Genomic DNA, 24,411 nt, shown 5'->3' with positions numbered 1-24,411 from the left:
CAATGCCTCCACGGTTTAATTTGAAAGTTTTGGGTCTCATGGGGATACCAAATACACAAAAGCAGGCAGTGTACCAAAATGTAAGAAAAGTTGGTTTTGCATAATAAGTCCCCTTTAGAATTATGCTGTTTTTTTTTGTTTTTTGGGGGATTGGGGCAAACACTGATTAAATTGATTTCAATTGTGAAGTGAATTATATTTATGTAGCGCCTTTCTCTAGTGACTCAAAGCGCTTTACATAGTGAAACCCAATATCTAAGTTACATTTAAACCAGTGTGGGTGGCACTGGGAGCAGGCGGGTAAAGTGTCTTGCCCAAGGACACAACGGCAGTGACTAGAATGGCGGAAGCGGGAATCGAACCTGGAACCCTCAAGTTGCTGGCACGGCCACTTTACCAACCGAGCTATGCCGCCCCGCCTCATTTCAAAGGGAGACGTTGATTTGAGACACAAGTGTTTTGAGTTAAGAGCTCCGTCAAAGAAACAATTAGGCTTGTGAGTTGAGGTACTACTGTACAATAATCTATGATACATCTTTGTAGATATAACACATTTCCCAATAACAATGACTGTAGAAACATGGGAACCAACACTAAATATGGTCCCCAATTCCAGAGTCAACATGTATGGTCCAATCAAGGCCATTCTTGACCATTTATGGCAAAGCACTGCACACCCTCTTTGTTTCAAGTGATCCACTTGAGCGACATGCTGCACCGTCAGACCTTTCCACAGTTGAATGTCATGTTGTCCATTGACCTTACATGTGGAGCTCCTCCTGCGGCTCAACCTCCACAACCTTGGCAGGAGAATCACTGGCCATCTTTGACCCTTCGTCGTCTTGATCATCGTCTGAGCAGTCCGCCCAGCGACCAACCCTTCTGACTCCCTCAGCCACCACTGGGGCATTAACACAGGGGTTATGGTCGTAGATGACCAGTTTTAGCCCCTGCAAGTGAGACAGTGCGGGGAAACGTTGGATTCTGTTGCGATCCACATCCACTATGGCAAGGAAGTGCATCTCCAGCAACACCGGCGGGAACTCTGTCAGCTCGTTCCCAGCTAGCCAGATACTTCGAAGCTCCTCCAGCCTGCCAAGTTCGTTGGGTATACTGCGAATCTGGTTGTAACCGAGGTGCAGGGTCTTGAGATTGGGGAGCTCACAAACCACATTTGGGAAGACGCTGAAGCAATTAGTTTCCAGCCATAATGTGTTAAGTTCCTTGAGCTCTTGAAGTTCCTTTGGAAGGTGATAAAGTCTGTTGTTGCCCAAGTAAAGGATGCTAAGCTGAGGCAGTCTGCAGACAGCTGCAGGTAGCTCCTCAAAACAGTTAAAGTCAAGGGCCAGCAGCTGAAGTTTCCTCAGAAGATGCAGCTCCTCTGGCAAGCTGCTGAGGTTGTTGTCACTCAGGTAGAGCTTGACCAGCTCGTCAAAGACACATGCAGCGACGGGTAACTGTCGCAACTGGCGGCTGCTCAGGTCCAGAGTCCGATCAAGCGGCATCTCCTTCAGGTCCCCCACTAGAAAGCGTTGGCAGCGTTCCGATGGGATGAAGGCAATGACACCTCGCATGACGTTACCCATTTTGCCCGCTCGACTGGTCCTTCAATGAAATTTGACGCCAGGTGAGGTAATCAGTAGGCATTATGGGGTTCCATTTAGGCTCCTCTTTTGGCATGCTGAAGAGCTTGGATGTATATAAAAAAAAGTTATTAGAATTGAAATAATCCTTGTGTAAGTACAGTATAGTTGATCAAAGATGCACCAGTGAGTATTCTAAAATCAAAAACAATGAGCACTGATCACAGCGATAATAATGGCCACCAAGGTGGAAATGACAGTACCTACTTCCCAGCATATCTGTCCGCTGACTCTCATTGTCTTCAACAGTTTGCAATGTGTTTATCCGGTATAATGAGCTGAAAAGACAGCATATTCCCAGGGCGGATGTTCCCCAAGTGCGTTCCTCAGTGGCTCTGAGCTTTGCCCTGACTTTCAAGGCAACCACTAAGAGCTCTCTCCTCCCCTTTTGTGGCAAATCACTTCCCTCTCTTCTTCCCTCAGATGTCAGAGGTGGGATGGAGGGAGAAACAGGGAGGGGCACCATGCCTTGGATGCATACAGGAGTTTTTTTAATTTTTTTTTGCAAATTACATTGTTATCTTTTCATCTCGACCCTTCAAAGGTAAAGACAATGATAAAAAGTTAATCATTCATGTTCTACCACCACAGCTACAACCTATCCTGCTTTAGTGAAAGGTGGGGTACGACCTGGACTTGTTGTAAAAAAAGAAAAAGTTATGGTCAAGAATAAAAAGCTTTTTGTTTTCCGATCCGGCCACACTGCGGATACTATTATTGTTTTACTACAGATCTTCTATCCGAGCCACTCAATATAAAGGATTCAATACAACCACATTTGTAATTATGATCCAAGTAATATGTAGGTGTGCATGCTATCTTGCTAAGCCTTACTGGAGCTGGAATGTCATTTTCCTTATCAGGAAAGAGGCACTGGTCTTTGTTCACTGTCAGATTTTTTTTAGCACGTCCTCTTCCGTCTCCATCCACTTACACACTGGAGGCCTCTGACAGACAAAAAAAACACAGCACACAGAATGAACAATGTGATTACCATTGGGAATATTCATTCAAAGCGTGACGTTAAGTATATGGAACCGCACCTTGTAATTACCACAACATTGTGTCAGTAGCGTCGTTACTTCAAAACATTCAAGTCAGGACACGTGTGTTGGAACATGTTGGACAAAGGTCTGTAATTTGTTTCCTCTACCAATGGATTGATTTGGTCACAATATTAGGTACACTCATTTACTCAATCTATTTGCATTGTATTAAAAAATGACAATCACATAATATAATCACAGCTTGCACCTAAATAGTTCTACATGGGCCCTACAAATAGCTCAACATGACAAAACATGCAAAATGCGTGTGGGAAGGTATGTTCTAAAAGTAAAAAGTCATATTAATGATCATATTGTTAAGTCTGTTTAATTAGAGCGTGCAGGTGCAACAGAGGTCATCTTGCACAGCTGGGACCCTCCTCTCTATATGCAGATCACGTGCTGTGCGTATGGTCCTGCGATCTGTGTGTGTGTGTGTGTGTGGGGGGTGTTTGCATGAAGAAATGCATGTAAAATGTCAATTACAGTCGCCCCTCGTTTAATGCTGCTAATTGGTTATGGACATGACCACGATAAACGCATTTCCGTGGAGTAGGAAGGAATAATTATGAATCCAATATTTTCATAGCTACAGCATTAAAAACTGTTTATGACCTTCCAAATAGGGTTTTTTAACATTATGAGAGTCCTATAGACGTGAAATAACATCCTTTAGTCACTTTTACACGTTTTTAGTCCAATATGCTGCTTGAGGCTGAGCCAATCATTGGCCACGATACTGAACAGTAAGCTCTGCTTAATTTAGTCTCCTTTAGTGGCCAAAACTACTATACAATGAATATTTGTAATTTATCTAGCCATTGTTATTTTTAAAAATGCTTATTTTAGGCACAATAAATTATAATAAAATGCTTTGAGAAAATAAAAAATATCACCCAAAAAATCTGCAAAGTAGTGAAGCCGCTATATTTGAAGGGCGATGTGGTAAGGGATGACTGCAATGAACGACAGGGAACTTCATATGGAATTTTACCTGGCCCCCTCTGGCTCCGTCAATGATAACAATGTAATGGTTTACTTCCTGAAATATCCTCATTGTCCCCCGTGGCTCACAGTGTTAGTGTTGGTGCTGGTCAACAGTCGTACCGTGGTCACATTCCGGCCAGATATGTGAGAGGAATATATGCAAGTCCATGTTTTAATTAAGTTGAATGTGTTATATAATGCACTAAACATTATTATTGCACAATTGGTTTTACACAACTTCAATTCTAATTTGATTTAAAAAGTGTAAACATATTTTCACATAAATAAAAAATGTGAAAACCTGCACGGTGGACAAAAAAAAAAAAATTCCGCTTGGGCCCCAATTTAGGCAGGGTCTATAAATCCCCATTGATTAAAAGTTATTTTAGTAGTGTTAGCAAATGAACTGAAACCCACCCAGGCCAGAGAGGAGATGTAAACCCCCATCTGGTCCTTGGCCTGCCGCGGGGTCTCCTCCTAGTGGGACGTGCAACGAAGACCTCCCTAGGGAGACGCTCGTGAGGCATCCGCACAAGATGCCCGTACCACCTAAGCTGGCTCCTTTCCAAGCGAAGGAGCAGCGACTCTACTCCGAGTCTCTCTCGGGTGACTGAACTTCTCACCCTATATCTAAGGGAGATGCCAGCCACCCTTCTGAGGAAACTCATTACGGCCGCTTGTATCCGCAATCTTATTCTTTAGCAGCTGGGGCAGTATTGCAGTCTCTCTGCCGCACTGTTGTGACGAAACGAGAGCTGAGCCAGAAGGCAAAGCTCTCGGTCTACCGAGCTATCTACATTCCTTGTCTCACCTATGGTCATGAAGTGTGGGTCATGACCGAAAGAATAAGATCGCAGATACAAGGGGCCGGCCCGCGGGACGAGTTTGCTAAGTATAAAAATTAGCCTGAAATTTTTGAATGAAAGAAACAGCTGTTCCAAATGTGTCCACTGGGTGTCGCAATAGCAATTCTTTGTATCTTTGTTGATGATGCTACATATGTACAAAATAAACCACATGATGTTAGTACATCAGTCAAGGAAAATGATCAAACTACATAAACAACATACTGTAATTTGATTTTGATATCATTTTTTTTATCTTGATGGATTGAAAATGAACACCAATGAGTTGACTGATGAACATTATCACATAATTTATTCGGAAAATATAAATAACAACAAATAAAGATAGAATACTACAACATGTAAGTGTAAAAAAAACAACAACATTATGATTTGTACAATTTCAGAATGTGCTTGTTCTATTTTTAAACAAAGAAAATAATCTGAAGTTGTCTTTATTTTTAAATTATCATGCCGTGATTGGGAGTAGATTTTTCTCCATGTGGCCCCCGATCTAAAATGAGTTTGACACCCCTGCACTAGATGGAGCCCGCGTACCACTAGTGGCACACCTACCACAGTTGGAGAATAAATCAGCACACTGAATGTATTCTGTTTTTAAGTTAAGCAGGACAGACTTTTGTTAAAGAAGGATTCGTATTTGTTATATGATAGGTTAAACAGGAACAATTTCTATTTAAGACAACAATATTTATTTATTCTGTTAATTTAGTTATTTTGCACACAAATAATTATTGCATTTTTTTCTCTCCATTATTCTTATTACTCCAAAACCACCTTTCAATATTTGTGGATGATATAAAACTCCTTTCGCACAAATAAAAAAGGCTAATAGACATCAGGTCGACGAGCCCTGCAAGGTGTCCTTTTTCCAGGGAGTTGGCAACCCTACTTGTGCAAAGAAAAGTTTAACAACTGAGCACTGTAGTGTTTGTGCAATGCCACAACAATAATGTACTTTGTACGCCAGTAGTTTTACGTCATTATCCTTGCATTTATTGATGCAAGGTAAAGTTTTCCTGGGAATGATGCGCACTCGTTCAGGTTTGTGTACGGAAGTGGTCTGCAGGTTGTAGGGTCAAAGGGTAAAGGCTATTCCTCCTTCGTTGAGAACACAGCCATCTTGGATTTTACGAAGTCAAGTGAAATTGATGCGGTGAGGATTATTGTACTTGTTTACCGGCTTTTAAAACCTACGTGCCTTACAGTTCATTTGAATGAATGGCAAATTAGCCCCGCTGTTTTGTCTCCCCTTGCATTCTCTGCTTCGGCTGCTTAGCACTAGCAGTTAGCTCCAGCTGGTAGTCACCCCTTCTCTGGTTGCTGCTGCCTGCAAACGGAGCGTAAATTGAGCCGAGAAAGAGGCAACCGTGTGGGGGAATATTCTCTAGTCGGGGCCTGCTTTTTCCAGTGCCCGGGAGACAAGTCTGTGTATTTTAAAACGAGGTTAAAAGACTGTTTCTATTCAGCCAAATTGTTCTCTCGCTAACGACATTTAGCTCGCCATGCTAACGCTAAACACAAGCAGCTAGCCTGCTTACCTGCACTGAGTTAGTCCACACTTGTTTGCCTGCATAGCCTGCCATTAAACACAATTCCTTAACTGTGTTACATCCTATATATTACACTGATCTATGCTGCATTTAGTGTGTGTGCCGTCTTAATGTTCTGTATTTGCTGTATTTGCAATACATTAAATATGTACTGTAGTGTAACATCAGAACTTTTTAAATCAATGGAAGCCTATGGCAGATTTTTTAATGCAAAGCCTGGAGTAGTGTAATCATATGTTTTCTTCCTCTTGTGTCCTTACTCTAATGTCCCCTCTTTCTGCAGGTGACAAAAGGCATGTTTGGTTCTAGAAAGAAATTTCCAGAGTTTGTGGAGGTCGTGGACAATGACTTTACCGATGAAAGCATGTACTACAACCAGCCGTCGATGTTCCCACATCGGTCGGACAAAGACGTGAGTTGTTTTTAGTCCTGCCACGATCGTCTTGAACATGTTTGTATCCGTAGATCTAACCTACTCATTTCTGTCTTCAGATGCTGTCGTCACCTTCGCCGTCGTCGTCGTCATCGGGGCAGCTGTCACAGCTTGGTGCAAGTTTGTACGGTCCACAAAGTGAGTGATGGAATAGACTATTCAAAAAAAGTCTTCTACAGTCGTCCCTTGACAAATCGTGCTGCGGCTTCTCTACATTGTGGATTTTTTTTTTAAACGCATATTCTACATATTTAAAGGGAAACTGCACTTTTTTAAAAACATTGCATATCGTTCACAATCCTTATTATGTAAGACAAGAACATTTTTAATGCATTCTGACTAGTGAATGCATGCGAGCAAAAGTCTGTTTACAATAGAGCCTTTGGGAGTCGCTGTATTCTGTCTTTACAGCATTTAAAAAAACATCCAAAGAAAAAAATGGGTTGGAATGAAGTAAGGGCAAATGATACATAATCTAGAATTAACTTTCACAAGCTCAGAGGCGAGAAAGCAGCTCACCAACTGATGATGTCAATACAGCAGCATAAGGAAGTTGCCTCTCTCTGATCAATGCGCTGCTAAATGTAAGTCCTTAACGTTAGCGCTTATAACTATTATATATATATATATATATATATATATATATATATTATATATATAATAACAATATTACTAATACATTGTTGATATTCAGGTTACGAAATGTAAATGTGTATCGTTGGCGCTTTTTGGATGGTTATTTTTGGGGATTTATGGTTGAAATAGACGTAACGATGTCATGGCACCCATTAGCTCCACTGCAAACATTCTTTTATTTACGTTTATGAGTTAGAATGCATTAAAAAATACGTACAGTATGTGTTCTTGTCTCTCATAAGAATTTTGGAATTTATAGGCAAAAAATAAAATAAGAACGCAGTTCCTCTTTGAAGAGTTAAAAATCATGTTATTTATGACCCATATGTATTACTAGCGGTGTGGAAAAAGAGATAATTGTTCGATGCATCACGGTTGGAAGGAGGATGATTTTGAATCAATGGACAAATGCCCAAATATCGATTTATTTATGTAAGTTTAAGTAATACAGATGGTTTTAAAATGCGGATCTAGTGCGGACAAACATAGTGGGAAGAGGGAAGGATAAGCTATTCTAATTGCAGCGCTAAGATAACTTGAATGTGTAGCGATGAAGCAAAAAAGGAATACATTTCTTGTACAATATATTCAACTGGAAACACACCATAACAGAAAGTAACCAGCTAAAAACAGGACATTAGCAAGTACATTAATAAGTCACCAGAGCGGATATACACACAGTGCGACAATTCTGTCAGCTATATGAAAAGGTAGACGGTAGACACAACACACCTCTTTGAATTGAAAGTTTATTGCGACCTGTGGCCAAGTGTCTAGTGCATTTTGTGGTTTAATAAGGCACAAAAATGAAATCCCACTTGCCAGGTAGGGCCATTTATTTATCATTTAGTAGGCTTCTACTGTTCTGATGCATCAAGTGTTTCTCTCTCTCTCTCTCTCTCTCTCTCTCTCTCTCTCTCTCGCTCTCTCTCGCTCGCTTTCTCGCTCTCACTCTTGCTCTCGCTCTCTCTCGCTCTCGCTCTCTATTTCTGTCTCTCTATATATATGTACAGTATATATATACATATATATATATAATGAGAGAAAGGCTCCCACTAACGCGAAGCAAGTGTGACGTCAGGCTCTCTGCTGCTCGCTTTTTGACACGGACATGGCGCGACAGAATCTAAACAGTGTCTCTAAACACGAGTACAGTCGCCAATAACACCAACAATAGATGCTAGATTTGTTGTCCATTGTTTTTATTATAGAAAAAATTAATAAAAAGATTGGAGAAATATATATTCACATTTTTTTTTCCTTTTTAAAGAATATTATTTTGCGCTAACAATGAAAATATATGATTTATTAATAATAATCCTATTTCGTTTACCACGATCAAGCCTGCAACTAATTATCCACAATAAACAAGAGACGACTGTATAGGGATAGTATTTTATAAAGTGTTATTTTGCATGTTTAGCAAAAGTTTCCAAATTGTCTTGCTTACAGTATTCTTCTCTTTTGTGCATGTGTGTGGTTTAATTGTTCCGCTCTAAACAGGTACGCTTGGCTTTTCGGTAAGAGGCATGGGAAACAGCACGCCTCAACTAAACCGAAATTTAACGCAAAGCTCCCAGCTACCAAGTCATATCACCCCCACAACAGGTGTCCCTACCATGTCCCTACATACTCCCCCATCGCCAAGCAGGTACCATGCTAATGACACTTCATAACACCTGGTATCATCAAACATGACAGTTGAGAAATACACCAATAAATGTCATAACCTTTTCTAAAGGGGGACTTTGCCAATGAACACGAGGAACATGCTGAACCACTCTCAGGTCGGTCAAGGCCTCGGTATGAGCAACAGGACCAATAGTATGAGCAGCTCGGGCCTCGGCAGCCCCAATCGCAGCTCTCCTAGTATCATCTGTATGCCCAAACAACAACCAGCACGCCAGGCCTTCACTGTAAACAGGTTAGTGGATGTAGTTTGACAGATTCACATTTTGACCTGTCAATCCTCTCTGTCCATTACCAGTTTGTTGCATAAAAAAAAAAAGTCTAATCAAATATATTTTGGTTTTAGCATGTCTGGATTTGGAATGAACCGCAACCAGGCGTTTGGAATGAACTCATTATCAAGCAATATCTTCAATGGTACAGGTTAGAATGTTTAACCTTTTTGCTTACTTTTTGTCTCTCCCACAGCATCCATAAACATTACAAGTAGGACTGGGCCGATAATTGATAAGTTTAATTAATTGAACGATAAATTAAAATGAACTTGATAACTTTGCCGGCATCGATAAATTGCCATGTTTCAGAAGAGTTTTTTTTATTGCCATTGTTTGAGAACGGGTTCACAAACTAGGAATTTTATTTGGCGTAATCGTGCAACATAAAACACATATAACATAGAGTTTGTGGGTTTGTTTTCTTTGTCTCTGTGAGTGGAGGCGGGACTGCTAGGTTCCTTGTTAGTCACTGGGGAGGTAACAACAAGATGATTGCAAAGCCAAATGTCCCGTTGTGGTAATATTTCAGTTTCAAACGGAATAGGCAAGATTAGCCTTCTTTTTTTTTAATCTTTTATTTCCCCAGGAAAGTCCCATTGAGATTACACGGACAAACACGACAGTTTACCTGGCTGACAAGGACAAAAAAAACCTCCCAAAACACTTGACCCAATATTTCTAACTGGGGCAATGGATGTGCGCGTTTGCGTGCGCTCTTCCGCCTCTGTAGGAGAGGTACCTAAGGTGTCTTCCTCCCTGTAAAGTAAGTCTGCTGTGGCATCGTTTTCCAGAAAAGTCTGGTCTCATCATTATTATTATGATATATCATATTCATTACGTTAGGTAAACAGTATTGGGGTGGGTTGAACGCAACACCATCACGTAATTTGTTATCAAATAGTCGAAACGGCTAAGTAAACGTTATATGTATATTTAAAGACAAATATTTGTGTTTTTGTTAATTATTAGTGTCAACATGTCAGCTTTTTTCTCAGTACATGATGCCTTTACGCCTATTTTTATGATTTTCATGCTTTTTTTCCAGCGCCATAAAAAACAGCCATGTTTAATGGGTGGTCCACGTGTCATCGAATGGACAACCCCGCTTGACCTAACCATGCAGTTAATCGTTTGTTGTGTGAAACATGTATAGTAAATGACAAAATACAGTTATTCAGTGTACCGATTGAACCCATGTGAAAGAGTCCTTCAATGCGCAATTACATTTCCGCATTTCCTGGATTCATATGCAGATGCAGATGCACATGGGTTGCATGAATTCCAATGGCGAGCACGTATTGCCAGAACACTGGCCAGAAATGTTGGCACTCAATGGAAAAGTGTCTCCAGACTAGGGCTGGACAATAATGGCAAAAATAATAATCTCAATTATTTTGATTGATATTGTATTCACAATTAATAACACAATTATTCATTAATTTGAAAACATGAGTATTTATTGTACCACCAAAACTAAACTTTAAAATATACCGGTAGTTAAAATCGGATATAAATTAGTATCGAATAAACCACGAGTACAATAATAATAATAATAATAGTAGTAACAATACATTTAAATAATAGCAATATAAAAACAATAACATTTTGGTTTTCCCGTTATAATTGTTTTTAATAAAGATTTGTACCTTTTACACTTATTTTACCACCATAGAGTGTGTGGTTTTTTTTCCAAATAAAATTTATTAAAATCTTTTTTAATAAAATGCAAAAATCCTTACATATTGGTGCTGCGCATCTTTGGACAATTTTAAACAGTATTTTAGGTCAAAGCATAATAATTGTGAAAATGTATCAATAAGTGCTTTAAATCGAAACAGCACTTTAAAAAAATGTTTGCCTATCGTTCACAATCATTATGAGGGGACCAGAAGTCTTTTTTTAAATTATAAAGATATGTGGCTAATGGGAGTCACCGTTGTAGCCTTCAAAGCCCTCTAAAAGAACTTCAAAAGCTTCCATTAACATTTTATATACACACTGCAATTAAATATATAATGTAGTAACAGACACGTTCATAACAATATGTAATATGTACTGTATGTATCGTATTTTAGTCATTTTATACATTGCCGGAACTAGTTTCCTCAGCGCATTTATTTCAGTTTCCATAGCAGCGCACTTCTGACTTCCAGCAACAGAATTTGTGTTCCTACTTTCGGATACAAATGCGAGTGTGTTTTCTAATTATGGCAGACTTGGTAATAGAAAACGAAGTCGTTCATTTTTTGACACATGAGGATTCACAACCTTATCTTTTTGAAGCTAAATATACAGAGGATGAACTACTGCTTCTAGAAGCGAGCACGAAGAAGAACGTGAAACGTTGGAGCAGACGGAAGCTGAGAGAGTGACAGTGACTTTGACGGTGTAAATGTGGAACTTGGAGCCATGTTATTTCGACATAAATGGCGTGCTTACCCAAAGTCAACCTAAAAAAACGTCCCCGGCCAGCCAGACCAAACAAATAACTGTCCATTGAGTGAGTCACTATATCAATCATGATATACGCAGCACGTCATGCGTGTTAATACAACTGCAGTACATACAGTGTCAAGCTGGCTGTGTACAAACAAAACATGAAATAATACTTTACAGATACTGTAATATGATTGTTCATGTTTTTCAGTCAGTACAGATTGGTGTCCTATTACATCGTGTTGTGCATTACAAACTCAAACGCGATTCAGCTGGTGACGTAAAAGCTTGCTTATCTCTTGCCGTAGCTAGCTCACGGCTAATACTGTAGCACGCTAATGCACACTAGAAAAAAGGTTCGACAGTAGTCACTCTTACAAAAACAATGTTGCTACTGTTTGGTTACTATACAGATTACGGAATATAAATCAAGTATTGTAGGCGGTTTTTGGATGCAATTTTAAAGTGATTTAGAGGTAGAATTGAATGCTCCCATTAGCTGCATTGCTAGCCACCTAGAACGAGCCGATCTTTAGAAAAGCTAGAATGTAAAAAAAAACAAAAACTTTTCGTATTCTTGTTTCACATAATGATTGTGAACGATAGGCAAAATTCCCCAAAAAATGCAGTTCCCCTTTAAGTACATTATGCTTGTGTAAGGTACTTTTTTTTTAAACCTTTATTTTATTAGCGGATTAGAATCAGATGTGGCGCACCACGCTATTATTGTAAAGCGAGTAAGTGGGCTGTTCTTCGCAGCTTGATGTGTAAGGAGACAATTTGAGGCTGTAAAAAAAGAAAACCTCAAGTTGCGACTGCTGTTTGTACATTGATGTTACATAGATGATGTCGTTCACAACAACACAACCAGATAAGATGTGTTGTGGGTGTATGAATTGTTCTTGCTCGCTTTAGCTTCGTTGTAAGAATCCAAATCCGAATCCGAATAGTTTTTATTGCCATTGTTTGAGAACGGGTTCACAAAGTAGAAATTTTACTTGGTGCAATCGTGCAACATAAAACACATATAACACAGAATAGAATAACATGAGCTAAAACTGAGCTATCAGAACTTGTTATTGTTCATGAGCCTTACGGCCGAGGGGAAAAAACTGTTCGGGTGGCAGGAGGAATGAGTCTGGTTGGACCATAGTTTTAGGATGATTATTTAGAGCCAAACTATTGGAGAAATCGGACTAATTTAGTGCATGGACAGTTTTGGACACGTACTGAGTCACTCGACGCTGTGAATATTTTTCTCCTCCAAGGGATACTTTTAGGGGCGGTATTGTCCACACTTGTCGCCATCTAATGATAGCAACGCGGTGTTAAACGCAAGCCAAGACTCTACGGAAGTGAAGCAAGTGAAATGAAGTGAAACAAAGCGATCAGCTGCAGCAAGCCCGTGAAAAGTTAAATATTGTTAATAGTAATAATGTTAATATTTAAGTTTGGCATGGTGATGGAGTTTTGTGATCATACACAATGACCTCTGGCATGGACGGGCATGCGTTTCACGGAGCTGGTCTCTGTCTCTGCGGTTGTGAAATTGCTTAATATGATTTTCAATGGTGCCTGGTTTTTAAATGTTAAAACGATCACCCTCATTTAATTGTGGCTGCCAAAATAATTTTTGTAATTAAAATTTGATTATCATTACCAGAATTTTGTAGCCCCTACACCTGTTAGATATAAGTTAGAACTATACGCTACTTTGTATTACAAATGGAAACAGCAGATGATTTTAGCATGCATGTGCATGCACGAGCCAATGTGCCCCACAACAAGAGGATAGATAAAAATAAGGAATTTATTGACTAAAACTTTGGACTACGACTGAAATGAAATGGTGGACTCACACAAAGCTCTTTGGGTAAACCTCTTCCATATATGGAGATATCCGCTGACGTAACTAAAGCAAAATACATCACTAAAGTCTCAAATTCCAAATGGCTCGTTTGCAGCAAGTTTGTAAGAAGGCAAGATTGTTTTATAAAAATCTCCGCCCTGCCTTCATGGTTTGATTTCACATTTTTGGGACTTATGGGGATCGCAAATACACATAAACAGGTACTAGCAGGTAAGAAATTTGGTTTTGCATAATAGGGCCGTTTAAAATGAAATACAAAGAAGTCTTTGTCTTTTAGAATTTAGACAGCATGTTTGTGTGAATCAAGATCACAGCTTTTTGTGCAACCCTCTTTTATGTTTTAATTCTTATGCTTACTACAGATGGCAGTGAAAACTTAGCGGGACTGGATCTGTCAGATTTCCCTGCATTAGCGGACAGGAGCCGGAGAGAAGGGACAGGAAACCAGTCGGCGGTGCTCAACCCGCTGGCTGGAAGGGCTCCTTATGGTAGGTTGTTTACTAAGCCAAAAGCTACTGTACTACTTTAGTTTTTATGACGTCAACCATTTAGCTTACTTTGTGCTATTCCTCATTAACAAGTTGGCATGGTGACAAAACCATCAACAGAACAGTCACAGGATTTCTCCATCCACAACGAAGACTTCCCTGCACTGCCTGGCGCAAACTACAAGGACCCCTCGTTAAACAGTGACGACAATAAAACTGTAAATGTAAGAGTAACTGCACAGCAACACAGGGTAGTTTGTCAGCTGTAGATGCTATAGAATCCCTAATGACCTTCTTTAACAGTCCATGCCTGTGTTTGGTTAGAACTTGAACGCCACAAGCAAGAGCACATCCAACGCAGACGGACCCAAGTTCCCTGGAGACAAGGTGGCCTCGGCACAGAACAACAACCTGAAGAAAGGGATCCAGGTGTTGCCTGATGGTGAGAGTGCTCAGTCAATTGTATTTTTAGAGAAGCATTTTTTAAAACAACGGTTTGCTTCAGGCTCACTTTCTTGAACTGTCATTGTTGTCCTCCCTGAGGAACGTCCGGGATTGTGTACATGGAGTACATGTGTAAAAGCAAACTATTATAGCAGGGGCTAGTGGCCTGGGTGCTTTTTGCGGCTCACCATTTTTTCCCATCTACTTAACTACATTGTTTATTGTAATTGAGACTTGCGCATCCTGGGCAGTTAAATATATTATGGCCATCTCGGATCTCACGAGAAAGAACACTAACTTAACATAATGTTGTAGATGCAGAAATGACAGCACAATAGACACATATTCAGCAACACAAAGAGCAACTTCCTGTAAGTAAGCGGAAGTGTCTCTGACCATCTTCATATACATTTTTTTACATTTATTTTACTTTTTTATTGAATTAAGGCAGAGGTATCCAAATTATTTTCCATTGCGGGCCGTACACTGAGAACTCAAAGGATGCAGAGATTAGGGCTGCACGATTATGGCCAAAATAATAATCACAAATATTTTCATCAGTATTGAAATCTTGATCATGAATCACGATTATTCTTTGTTAGGGTTAGGGTGTTGAATGCGACGCCATTATGTAATTTGTAATTAAATAGTCTAATAAAAAGGCTAAATAAACTTTATGAGTATATTTAAAGACACATTAATGTGTTTTTGATCATTGTTAGAATCCGTATGTCAGCTTTTTGTCATTACATATACTATTTTCCATTTTTTATGCTTTTTTATGGTGCCTTAAAAAAAAGGCACGTTTCACGGGTGACCTGTGCGTCATCAATTGGACACCCCCCTTGACTCAATCATACATTTATTCATTTGTCACGTGAAACATGTATAATAGATGATAAAATACACAAATATTGTTATTTAGTATAATTATTGAACGCATGTGAAAGAGTCCTGTAATGCACAATTACATTTCCTCGTTCCCCAGATTCCCACGACAACGCAGAATGGTGGCACTTTTCGAAAACCAATAACATGCACATGCCTGCCAATGATTTCCGTTCCCACGACAGCGATATACTGAGTTTGAGTCTTAGTTGGAAGTCATACCTAAATTATACCTACATCAACATCTAAGTCACACAAACTGTACACAACGCACAAAGAACATATACGATAGATTAATAAAAAGATTAAATACAACACAATACCGATTGTAGCTGAGATAGGCTCCAGCACCCCCCGCGACCCCGAAAAGGGACAAGCGGTACAAAATAGATGGATGGAAAAAATAAATGAAAGCGTAATAAAAAAAGGGAACTTACATTTATCCCCGTTGTCTTGCCCACTGGGAGAGACTTTCCAAGCGAAGGAGAGACAAGGATTATTGGGAGGAGGAAATCTCAATACAGAGACCACTACATGGCATAGTTATCACTGTCCATTTCAAAGTAGAGGATCCAAAGATACCATCTTCATTCTTGATGATGATCGCAGCCAATGTTGTTTTCTTCATAAAAATGACGATGCGCAACTATGTCTTCTCTTATTCTTGAGCGGCAGGACATAAGATGGTTGTTTTTGTTGCGTGTGCCCCTCAAAATAATTAGTGTGATAACATAGATGCGTTCTTTTGCTTCGCCGCGATAGTTCAAATATGTTGTTTATCCACAGAAAACACTTCAAAAAGTAAAGGAAAACAATCCTGTCTTGCTTCCTCATTCATGAGTAAACGTGTGTTGTTGGCCCTCTGTGTGATGTCGAGCGTCATCATGTTATGTCACACTTCAAATATGCTGCAGTCGTTTGCTGACCCCTTGTTCTCTCCCGCCGCTGCAGGTCGGGTGACCAACATTCCCCTAGGAATGGTAACGGACCAGTTTGGCATGATAGGTCTTTTGACGTTCATACGGGCAGCAGAGACCGACCCAGGGATGGTGCATCTGGCGCTCGGAAGTGACCTCACAACACTGGGACTCAATTTAAATTCACCAGAGTAGGACTTCAAACAATATTACAGCATCAATTAAATGGGAAAACAATATTTAGTGACCTTTGTCTCCTCTCCTGACAGAAACCTTTACCCTAAATTTGCTTCTCCTTGGGCCTCAGCGCCTTGTCGACCACAAGATATCGGTAAGACATCTCTTTGATTATGAGAATCCATAAAGATGAGTGATTGTAAAATAAAATATTACTGGCTTATTTCTCCTGTTGTATTTCTTCAGACTTCCATGTTCCATCGGAGTACTTAACCAATATCCACATACGGGACAAGGTAATGTAATGCAATGAGACCTCCAAGAATGGTTCATAATTCTCTTACAATATAAATAATCAGTTGCAGGGTCAAACACGTGCCACAGTAAAACCTCTATTAAGTGTACATGTCAGCAACGGGTCAAAAAGTGAATACAACAACAAAATAGAACTAGTCGCCCTTTGATGACATGTGACAGATGCGGAGGACAGTTTTTTAACATGAATTAACATGTGTTAAAAAAAAGATGTAAATTAATTGAGTAACCTACATTTTGATGACTTATGATGAACTTAGTATGCTTGGCATGAGGTCACATTTTTTTCGCACCAGATTTTAGTAGGACTTCAGCAATCTCGTTGTTTTCAAGATGTATTCAAGCTGTACTTTTTGTCCTGTACTAATTTCTGTCCCCCCTGCTGTCCTCTCCAGCTGGCTGCTATAAAACTTGCTCGATATGGTGAAGACTTGTTGTTCTACTTGTACTACATGAATGGTGGCGACTTGCTCCAACTTCTAGCAGCCTCAGAGCTGTGAGTATTCTCTTGTTAGTGTTTCCCATGCGTTCATTTTTTTGTGCTGGACCATCACCACCCATTTGGGCGTTCTCTGTCTGCCCGTGCTCATAAACACATAATAAACATTCCTAGTCTGCCAGAGAATAAGAAGACTGCACAGCAGGGATCGGTTTTGCCAACTTTGCAACCTTGTTGCTGTATTTAAAGAGTAATCGCAGCCCTGTAGATACACTTTTAGCAACAAATCTAATGTAGACTTCTTAAGACTGAAATAAAGGTAGGTGTCGCTGATTTGTGCTCCTCCACCATCTAAAGGTATGCTGGCTAGTAACTGGGATTGCGCAAACAAAACAATAGAAATTATATCAGTTTCAACGATAGAGCTTTTGATATTATCCTCATATTGTGTTGATTCATGTTGATGACGCATTCTAGCTGTGTACCACAAATATGACACCTGACAAGCCAACAAAGACCTCCTCAATGGAATGTAGCGTCCTCGCCAGCGGCTAACGTCACTCCACAGTGCAGCTTCTAAATCATTAATTCTTGCCTCCATGGCAGCAAATAAATCACTGGAGGACTCGAAGACAAGAATAGTTGAACTTGCTACACTACACACTGTAGGAGGATACAAAGAAGCCTAGCTAACCGCTAAGCTCAAGCTCTTGAATGTAAACAAAGGTGGGCAGATTGATACAGATTTTGACTGTAACAATATCAAGTATAGTATCAGAGTATGGTCGATACTGCAGTGATGAAATCAATATTTTATATCATCACAAAATTGTTTTGTTATTGTTTTTGTTGTTTACAAATTTAGGAAATAAGAGCCTATAGTTATTTTGCACTATTGGCTAGGTGGCCACTTGTCCAGCTGGGATAGGCTCCAGCACCCTTGCGACCCTGAAAGGGACAATTGGTAAAAAATGGATGGAAGGACTATATACATTGTGTATAAAATAAAAGGGAATAAGGAAATGATTGAAATATTATTGGATATTGTCGGATTACAGTTGGGATAAAAAAGGTATCATTTAATTATCTTGAAAATGTGAATTATTAGCATTGATATGACCAATTCTGCCCCTGTAACTTCAGTTTGGATCCATACTCAGAAGAGTAAGTGTTAACACAAGTGTAGATAGAAAGAAATTACAACTCTGGATGTATACCTAGTAACGATATTTTTTGTTACTGGTTCCTAATTGGGTCGGTCCAAGAACACTGCTAAAATTCTGGACTAATAATACGGCTATCTGTACTTTTTTAATCCATCCGACCTGGTAATTATGACAAGAACTCTGTCACATTCATCCGAGTGCCGCTGAAAAGCATAAAAAAAGACACGGCGGAACAGCCAATCAGAGTCGACATTTTAACGCCCCACTTACTGTTATGAGGTTCACGTAGTAAACAGAACCATAGATTTATGCCGCAGTGGAATCACGGACCAAACACTGTTTGCTAAAAACAAAATCTACACTGAATGCGGAAAGTCGCTGGAATTGGTATAATGTGACTTAGATGCTGCCATTGAAAGGAAAAGGGGAAATCATGTTTAACTGACAAACTCTCACCTCTATGGAGCCTGGCCAGCGAAGGGCCAGCACTCCAACCGGCATCCCTGCATCTCTTCTTGGGCCATCTCTGTGCCTGCCTTCTTTACATGCGGCCACCTCAAACTACTGAACTAACTCCAAAATACAGAGTTGAACAGTTCCCAAATGACTTCTAGATGTCAGGTGATCTGTTTCTTTGGCAAATTTGATGACGACCAGTTGTCCAAAAGCTGTGTGAAAAATGACTACTGGCAATGCTAGGAAGTTGTGGACATGACCACTGCTCTTCATTCAATCAATCAATCAATCAATCAATCAATGTTTTCTTATATAGCCCTAAATCAGGAGTGTCTCGAAGGGCTGCACAAGCCACAACGACATTGGTAAGTTAATGATAACTTGACAGCTTCTAATACTATAATTGGAGCACCAGTGTTGAAATAATAACTGATGCTTCTTTCAATTACTTGAAACCATGTAAACTCAACTTTATTAGTACATTGTTACGTTGTTGTGCTTTTTGTTTTTAAATTGACATAGAATGTTAATAAAATGTTGAACTAACTCCTAGTTTATTTGGTTTGCTTTAAAAACCTGCAGGTTAAAAACAATGTAAATTTTTTTTAATGTTTATCAAGATCAAATTGTTTTTTTCCATAACGCCCAGTTCAAGGATTTGATAATCAGCTTGAAATAATCACAAATAAGGATGCAATAAAGCTAATAAAAAGGGTAATAAAAATGTTAAAATATTTTCACATCTTTATATGCACCAATTCGACTTATATATATATAAAGGTTTATTTGAAATAGAGACAGACACAGAAATATAGATATCTGAAACCATCATCCAATGTATGCATCATAGTGTTTGTAGCCAAAGCTAATTTACAACACTTGTCCCCAACAACAACAACAACAGCAACACAGATCCAACATCATTAAAATAGGAAAATAAAAAGAATAAGGCAAAGATGAGTCGATAATAGTAATAATACAGACAAAGGGCAAACTAGATAAAAGCCAATAATAATAATAACACAGACAAAGTGCAGACGAGATAAAAAACAATTAGTAAAAATGAGTAAAAACTAAACATGGGAACACGATTGTTGCTCAACTAGCCACAATTTTGTTTGTTTTTTGAAAGTGACAAGTGTTTTCAAAGTGTCAGGTAGAGAATTCCATAGTTGTGGTCCTTTTATTGAAAAGGCAGTCTGAGCAAAAGATTGTTCTACGAAATGGAACGCAACAGTTGCCTTTTGACATTGCTCGGGTGGTAGATCTGGTACCACTTTGTTGTCCAGGGTGTACCCCGCCTACCGCCCGAATGCAGCTGAGATAGGCTCCAGCACCCCCCGCGACCCTGAAAGGGACAAGCGATCGGAAATGGATGGATGTATATGCACCAATTACATATGGTACCAATAAATACCAGTATTGATAGGGGGTATTGGTAAAAGCCTATCGATATACATCCCTAATTATAACAGAAAGTAACCAGATTTTGACAAGTAGATGAATAATAGTTTTAAGAAAAAAATGTCACTAGAAATGATGCAATATGTTACTGCATATGTCAGCAGCTAAATTATCAGCCTTTGCAACGTGTTTTGAGATGGGTTTGTAATTATTTACATGCAGAATAATATATGCTGATATATACCGTTGTCGCAAGAAGCTTAAATATATATCCCAATATAAATTTTGGCCCATCTCTACAAGTGTCAATAAAAATAGTTTGGAATCCTACACTTACTTGTTTTGCTTCTCATCATTTTTACTGACTTTTTGCAAATGTCTCTGAACGATTGTCATTATATCGCTTCCCCAACAGTACCTTTTGCATTTGAATAAACACAGTACCTGGGAATCGATATTGGTACTCATTTTTGGTACTTTTGTGTGTGTTTAGGTAGTAATAATGTCAATAATAAAATCAAATTTTTCAACTTAATATTTAAAAATGAACTGATTATGATAACTACACTGTCCAGTTGTTATATCTTGTTTTCTTATGCAGTATGCATTTGTTCTCAGTGTGTTGCCATAGTCAGAAAGTAGTCCTTGCCATTAAGTTGAAAATGCCAGTCTTGTTTTTTGTTGAGTCCTACAACATGTTTATACTGTAAGTATTGTACTTATTTCACAACATGCATCTTAGTTGTAGTTTTCATGACCAAATTTGTAGGTGTTGAAATGCCTATGTAAAAGTACTAATGGTAATCAGTAGCATGTCTATGGCAAATCCAATGTAAACTAGCATCAAGCTAGCCCAATTGGAAAAGTGTAGCATATTTGAGCACTTTCTATCAGGCATGCTACTAAGGCTGCAGCTAACGATTATTTTTCTATCGATTAATCTATAGATAATTTTTTCGATTAATCGGTTAATCTATAGATTATTTTTTCGATTAATCTATAGATTATTTTTCCTTTTACCGATTATTTTTTTATTTAAAATGAAGATGAAAAAATAAATGTAGGCCAGTTTTTTCAAAAGGCATGACTTTTATTTACAAAAAAAAAAAGTATGGCCACTCAGTCAACATTGACAACAACATGACAAAATATTCTGTAACAATGTAAACATTTAAAACTTTTAACATTTAACACAATTAAAAGTAGCTTTTTTGCTTTTTAATGCGCAAATATAAAAGTAAACATCCAGTGCAAATCTTAATATTCTGCAATAGTATAAGCATTTCTAAAGTAAAAGTATTGCTTATTTTGCTTTAAAATTTGCAAAAATAAAGATAAACATCCAATACAAAAAAGTGCAAAACGAAATATTCTGTAACAGTGTAAACATTTCAACAAAAGTAAAAGTATTGCTTATTTTGCTTAATAACACAACAATGATAGTATGATTAAAGTGAAAGTTAATTGTTGGTTTGTACATAGTATATGTAACTGTTAATGTTGTAAAAGGTATTTGCACAACTAATTAACGTTAGCGTCTTTGTAAACACTGAACAGGCAGGCCAAACGCGCCTCTCAGAGCGAAACTGTGTTTTAGTTTATGAATTTACAACGCAGATACAAATGACACATTCATGTTTTTGTGTAATGATGACAACGTATACTCACGCGGACGATTGACTAGTTGATGGTGATGGCAAGAACGCTGTCGGGTGTTTTCTTTTCAAATGTTCGTTCATAGCCGTTGTGTTGCTATGATAGGCCATTTCCGCTCGACACAGTGTGCATACAACAACTGTCAAGTGTTTTGCTTTTTTCGCTGTGCTTATCCCACACTTGAAGGGATGTACCAATGCTGAATGTGGCTTCTGGATTTCACTCAAAAGACCTGACCGTAGTTACTTTTTCCTTTTATTTTCCTTTAGTTTGCAACAGTTTTTCCAACCAAGAAACAGCTTCTTTTTTCTTCTTTAGTCTTTTTAGCAGTCTTTAGCAGTGTTAGTAGACTTTAGTTTCTTTAGCTGTCATTAGCTGTCTTTAGTAGCCTTTAGTAGCCTTTAGCTTCTTTAGTAGGTGAAAAACCTTTAAGGACAAAACACCATAAGATTAACATGCTGTAAAAAATCAATCAATTATCAATCCCATAATTTACAATTATTAATTAGGCTATCAAACTCTTAACCATTAAACAAGTGCAAGAAAATGGACACATCTTTTCCCTTTAAGTTAAAACAGATTTTAAATAAAGTGTCTCAACATAAATGCACCAAGATACATATAAAATACATTTAAACACCAGAAACACAATAGATAAATGCAACAGAAAACCCAATATGCAAATACATAAATACCTAACCAATTAACCACCTATTTAGATACATATTTAAAATCCATATTCAATATAAATATATTATTAATTTAGCAGTGAAACACTCAATCTTAAACGCTGTCTACTGGTAGAAAAATGCCCCTTTTTCTATGCCCTCACCAGCAGCCAATGATCCAACACAGTTAAATCCAACACTTTAAATTGAGCGACTTCACCCTCCTGATGAAGAAAACTGCTCCAACATTTATCAAACTAAGCAAAGAATATCAACACTAAACAACAGTTACATAACACACTGTGTGTATTTAGCCTCCAGACTAAGCACACTACATGCACACAACCCCCCCCAATCTCACAAGCGCAACAGGTGCGCCACACCCACGAAGAGAAATATTAAATCTTACATACTTTTGGCACAACTCTTGGTCATCTGTTATGAGCTAAACCTTTCTCCACTCTGCGCTGGCGTCTTTTGTACTCCTTGATTTGACAAAGCTGTCTAATTACCGGGCTCGCGCATCAGCAGATGAGACGGGAGCGCGCCGCGTTATACCTGCGCGTGAACGTAAACTGATTGGCTCTGATTTTATAAGCCGACTGGCCGAAATAATGCCGAATTATATACATTTCCTGGGGTTGCCTAGGTGAATAGGGATGCGGATGTGCTCTAAGATAAAATATAATTTTATTAAGTGGGGTTTGGCTGGTTGCTAAACAGCCACGGTTGCGAGCTCGCGCGTCAGCTGACGAGACAGCTGTTCGCTGCTACATTATTAGGCCGCTTATTGAAATACTCCCACACTTTTGACGACTTTTGGCGTGCTTTTTTTCCCTCGCTCGCATCATCTGCTTTGCGCTCCGCCATGACGGCAGTGTGACGTAAATATGCGACGCGTCGACGCATAAAAACAGCGTCGACGTATTTACGTAACCGATGACGTCGACTACGTCGACGCGTCGTTTCAGCCTTACATGGTACGTTATCTAGCTGAGTCTGCTACAAATACGCTTGTTTCCCCGCCGAGTGCTTGAGTCTGCGCCGAGTCCACAACCATAAGTGCCGTCACGTGCAGCAGAGGTCTGGAAATAGGCTACCGTTTGATTTCATGTGAACCGACTGGACTCGGTACCCATCCCTAGCCACCGCCGCCACAAGTAGATTGCCGTTCTTTGGTGAACTCTTGGACTTAAATAGCCGCTGGTGAGTTTACATCACAGTGTTCGTATTCTAACTCGTGTCTCCAGCTTTAACCGGGACTGGCGGTACCACAAAGAGGAGCGAGTGTGGATCACCCGGGCGCCTGGCATGGAGCCCACACTGAAGACCAACTCTTACGAGAGGGGGACCTACTACTTTTTTGACTGTCTTAACTGGAGGAAAGTGGCCAAGGTGGGAGTCCACTGCTGATTTCTGCGCCGTCTTTCTCGCAAAAAAGCAGCAACAATGCTAATGTTTCCTGTCAAAATTGTTTGTGCACATCCAAGGAATTCCACCTGGAGTACGACAAGCTGGAAGAGAGGCCTCACGTGCCGACGACATTCAACTACAATCCAGCCCAGCAGGCGTTCTAAGGCTCCAGGGCGCTGTTTTTATTCCTCGAGGATTTGTCTATTTGACTGCAGGAGGCGGGAGGGCGTGTCTGACATCAGAACTCCTTTTCATGCTGCCCACAGCACCAACACTTGTTCCGTTTTTATTCTGTTTGTTTCCCCCTGTTTTTTTTCCTTTTGTCTTGATTTTGAGCAGGGTCTGTGTTATGTTTACGTCTTGGAGTCTGAAGCCTGAGTTCTCCCAGGGACCCTCGATTGTAACACCAGAAATAAGGGCAAGGCTAAGTTAACATCCTCAGACTCAAGTGAAAGAAATGCAATGTTTATTGTTGCACTATATTTAGTAATAAAAGAACACAACATTTCTTTGTGCTTTTTTTTTTTAATGCCGACACTCCCTGAA

General features: G+C 39.2%; 2 protein-coding genes across 3 annotated transcripts; one reads left to right on the top strand and one right to left on the bottom strand.

Moving 5' to 3' along the window:
- Positions 1–761: 761 nt before the first annotated feature.
- On the bottom strand, positions 762–1,586 carry lrrc10 (leucine rich repeat containing 10). Its single transcript, XM_061969312.1, has one exon. It carries the CDS (start codon positions 1,584–1,586, stop codon positions 762–764), a length of 825 nt encoding a protein of 274 aa, XP_061825296.1.
- Positions 1,587–5,442: 3,856 nt separating this feature from the next.
- Positions 5,443–24,373, top strand: cnot2 (CCR4-NOT transcription complex, subunit 2). 2 transcript variants are annotated; one of them, XM_061970072.2, is made up of 15 exons: positions 5,443–5,698; positions 6,379–6,507; positions 6,588–6,666; positions 8,668–8,815; positions 8,906–9,088; positions 9,200–9,270; positions 13,797–13,922; positions 14,016–14,146; positions 14,247–14,364; positions 16,206–16,362; positions 16,441–16,502; positions 16,595–16,644; positions 17,059–17,159; positions 23,703–23,847; positions 23,943–24,373. In XM_061970072.2, exons 2-15 carry the CDS (start codon positions 6,391–6,393, stop codon positions 24,027–24,029), a joined length of 1,575 nt encoding a protein of 524 aa, XP_061826056.1. In that variant the 5' UTR covers positions 5,443–5,698; positions 6,379–6,390; the 3' UTR covers positions 24,030–24,373. The 2 variants fall into 2 exon arrangements, with proteins under 2 accessions (XP_061826056.1, XP_061826055.1); XM_061970071.2 differs by having other exon boundaries at positions 5,445–5,698; positions 9,200–9,276.
- The last annotated feature ends 38 nt before the right edge of the window (positions 24,374–24,411 follow it).

The sequence above is a fragment of the Nerophis lumbriciformis genome, linkage group LG10, assembly GCF_033978685.3.
Source record: "Nerophis lumbriciformis linkage group LG10, RoL_Nlum_v2.1, whole genome shotgun sequence".
Taxonomy (NCBI): domain Eukaryota; kingdom Metazoa; phylum Chordata; class Actinopteri; order Syngnathiformes; family Syngnathidae; genus Nerophis; species Nerophis lumbriciformis.
This window is presented reverse-complemented; position numbering and strand designations above follow the sequence as displayed.

Bases quoted from the DNA above. Each gene is read 5' to 3' on its own strand.
- cnot2 (XM_061970071.2), top strand. From the start codon at position 6,391: ATGTTTGGTTCTAGAAAGAAATTTCCAGAGTTTGTGGAGGTCGTGGAC. The intron at 6,508-6,587 runs GTGAGTTGTTTT...TTCTGTCTTCAG, and splicing joins CACATCGGTCGGACAAAGAC to ATGCTGTCGTCACCTTCGCC. The intron at 9,089-9,199 runs GTTAGTGGATGT...TTTTGGTTTTAG, and splicing joins CAGGCCTTCACTGTAAACAG to CATGTCTGGATTTGGAATGA.
- lrrc10 (XM_061969312.1), bottom strand. From the start codon at position 1,586: ATGGGTAACGTCATGCGAGGTGTCATTGCCTTCATCCCATCGGAACGC.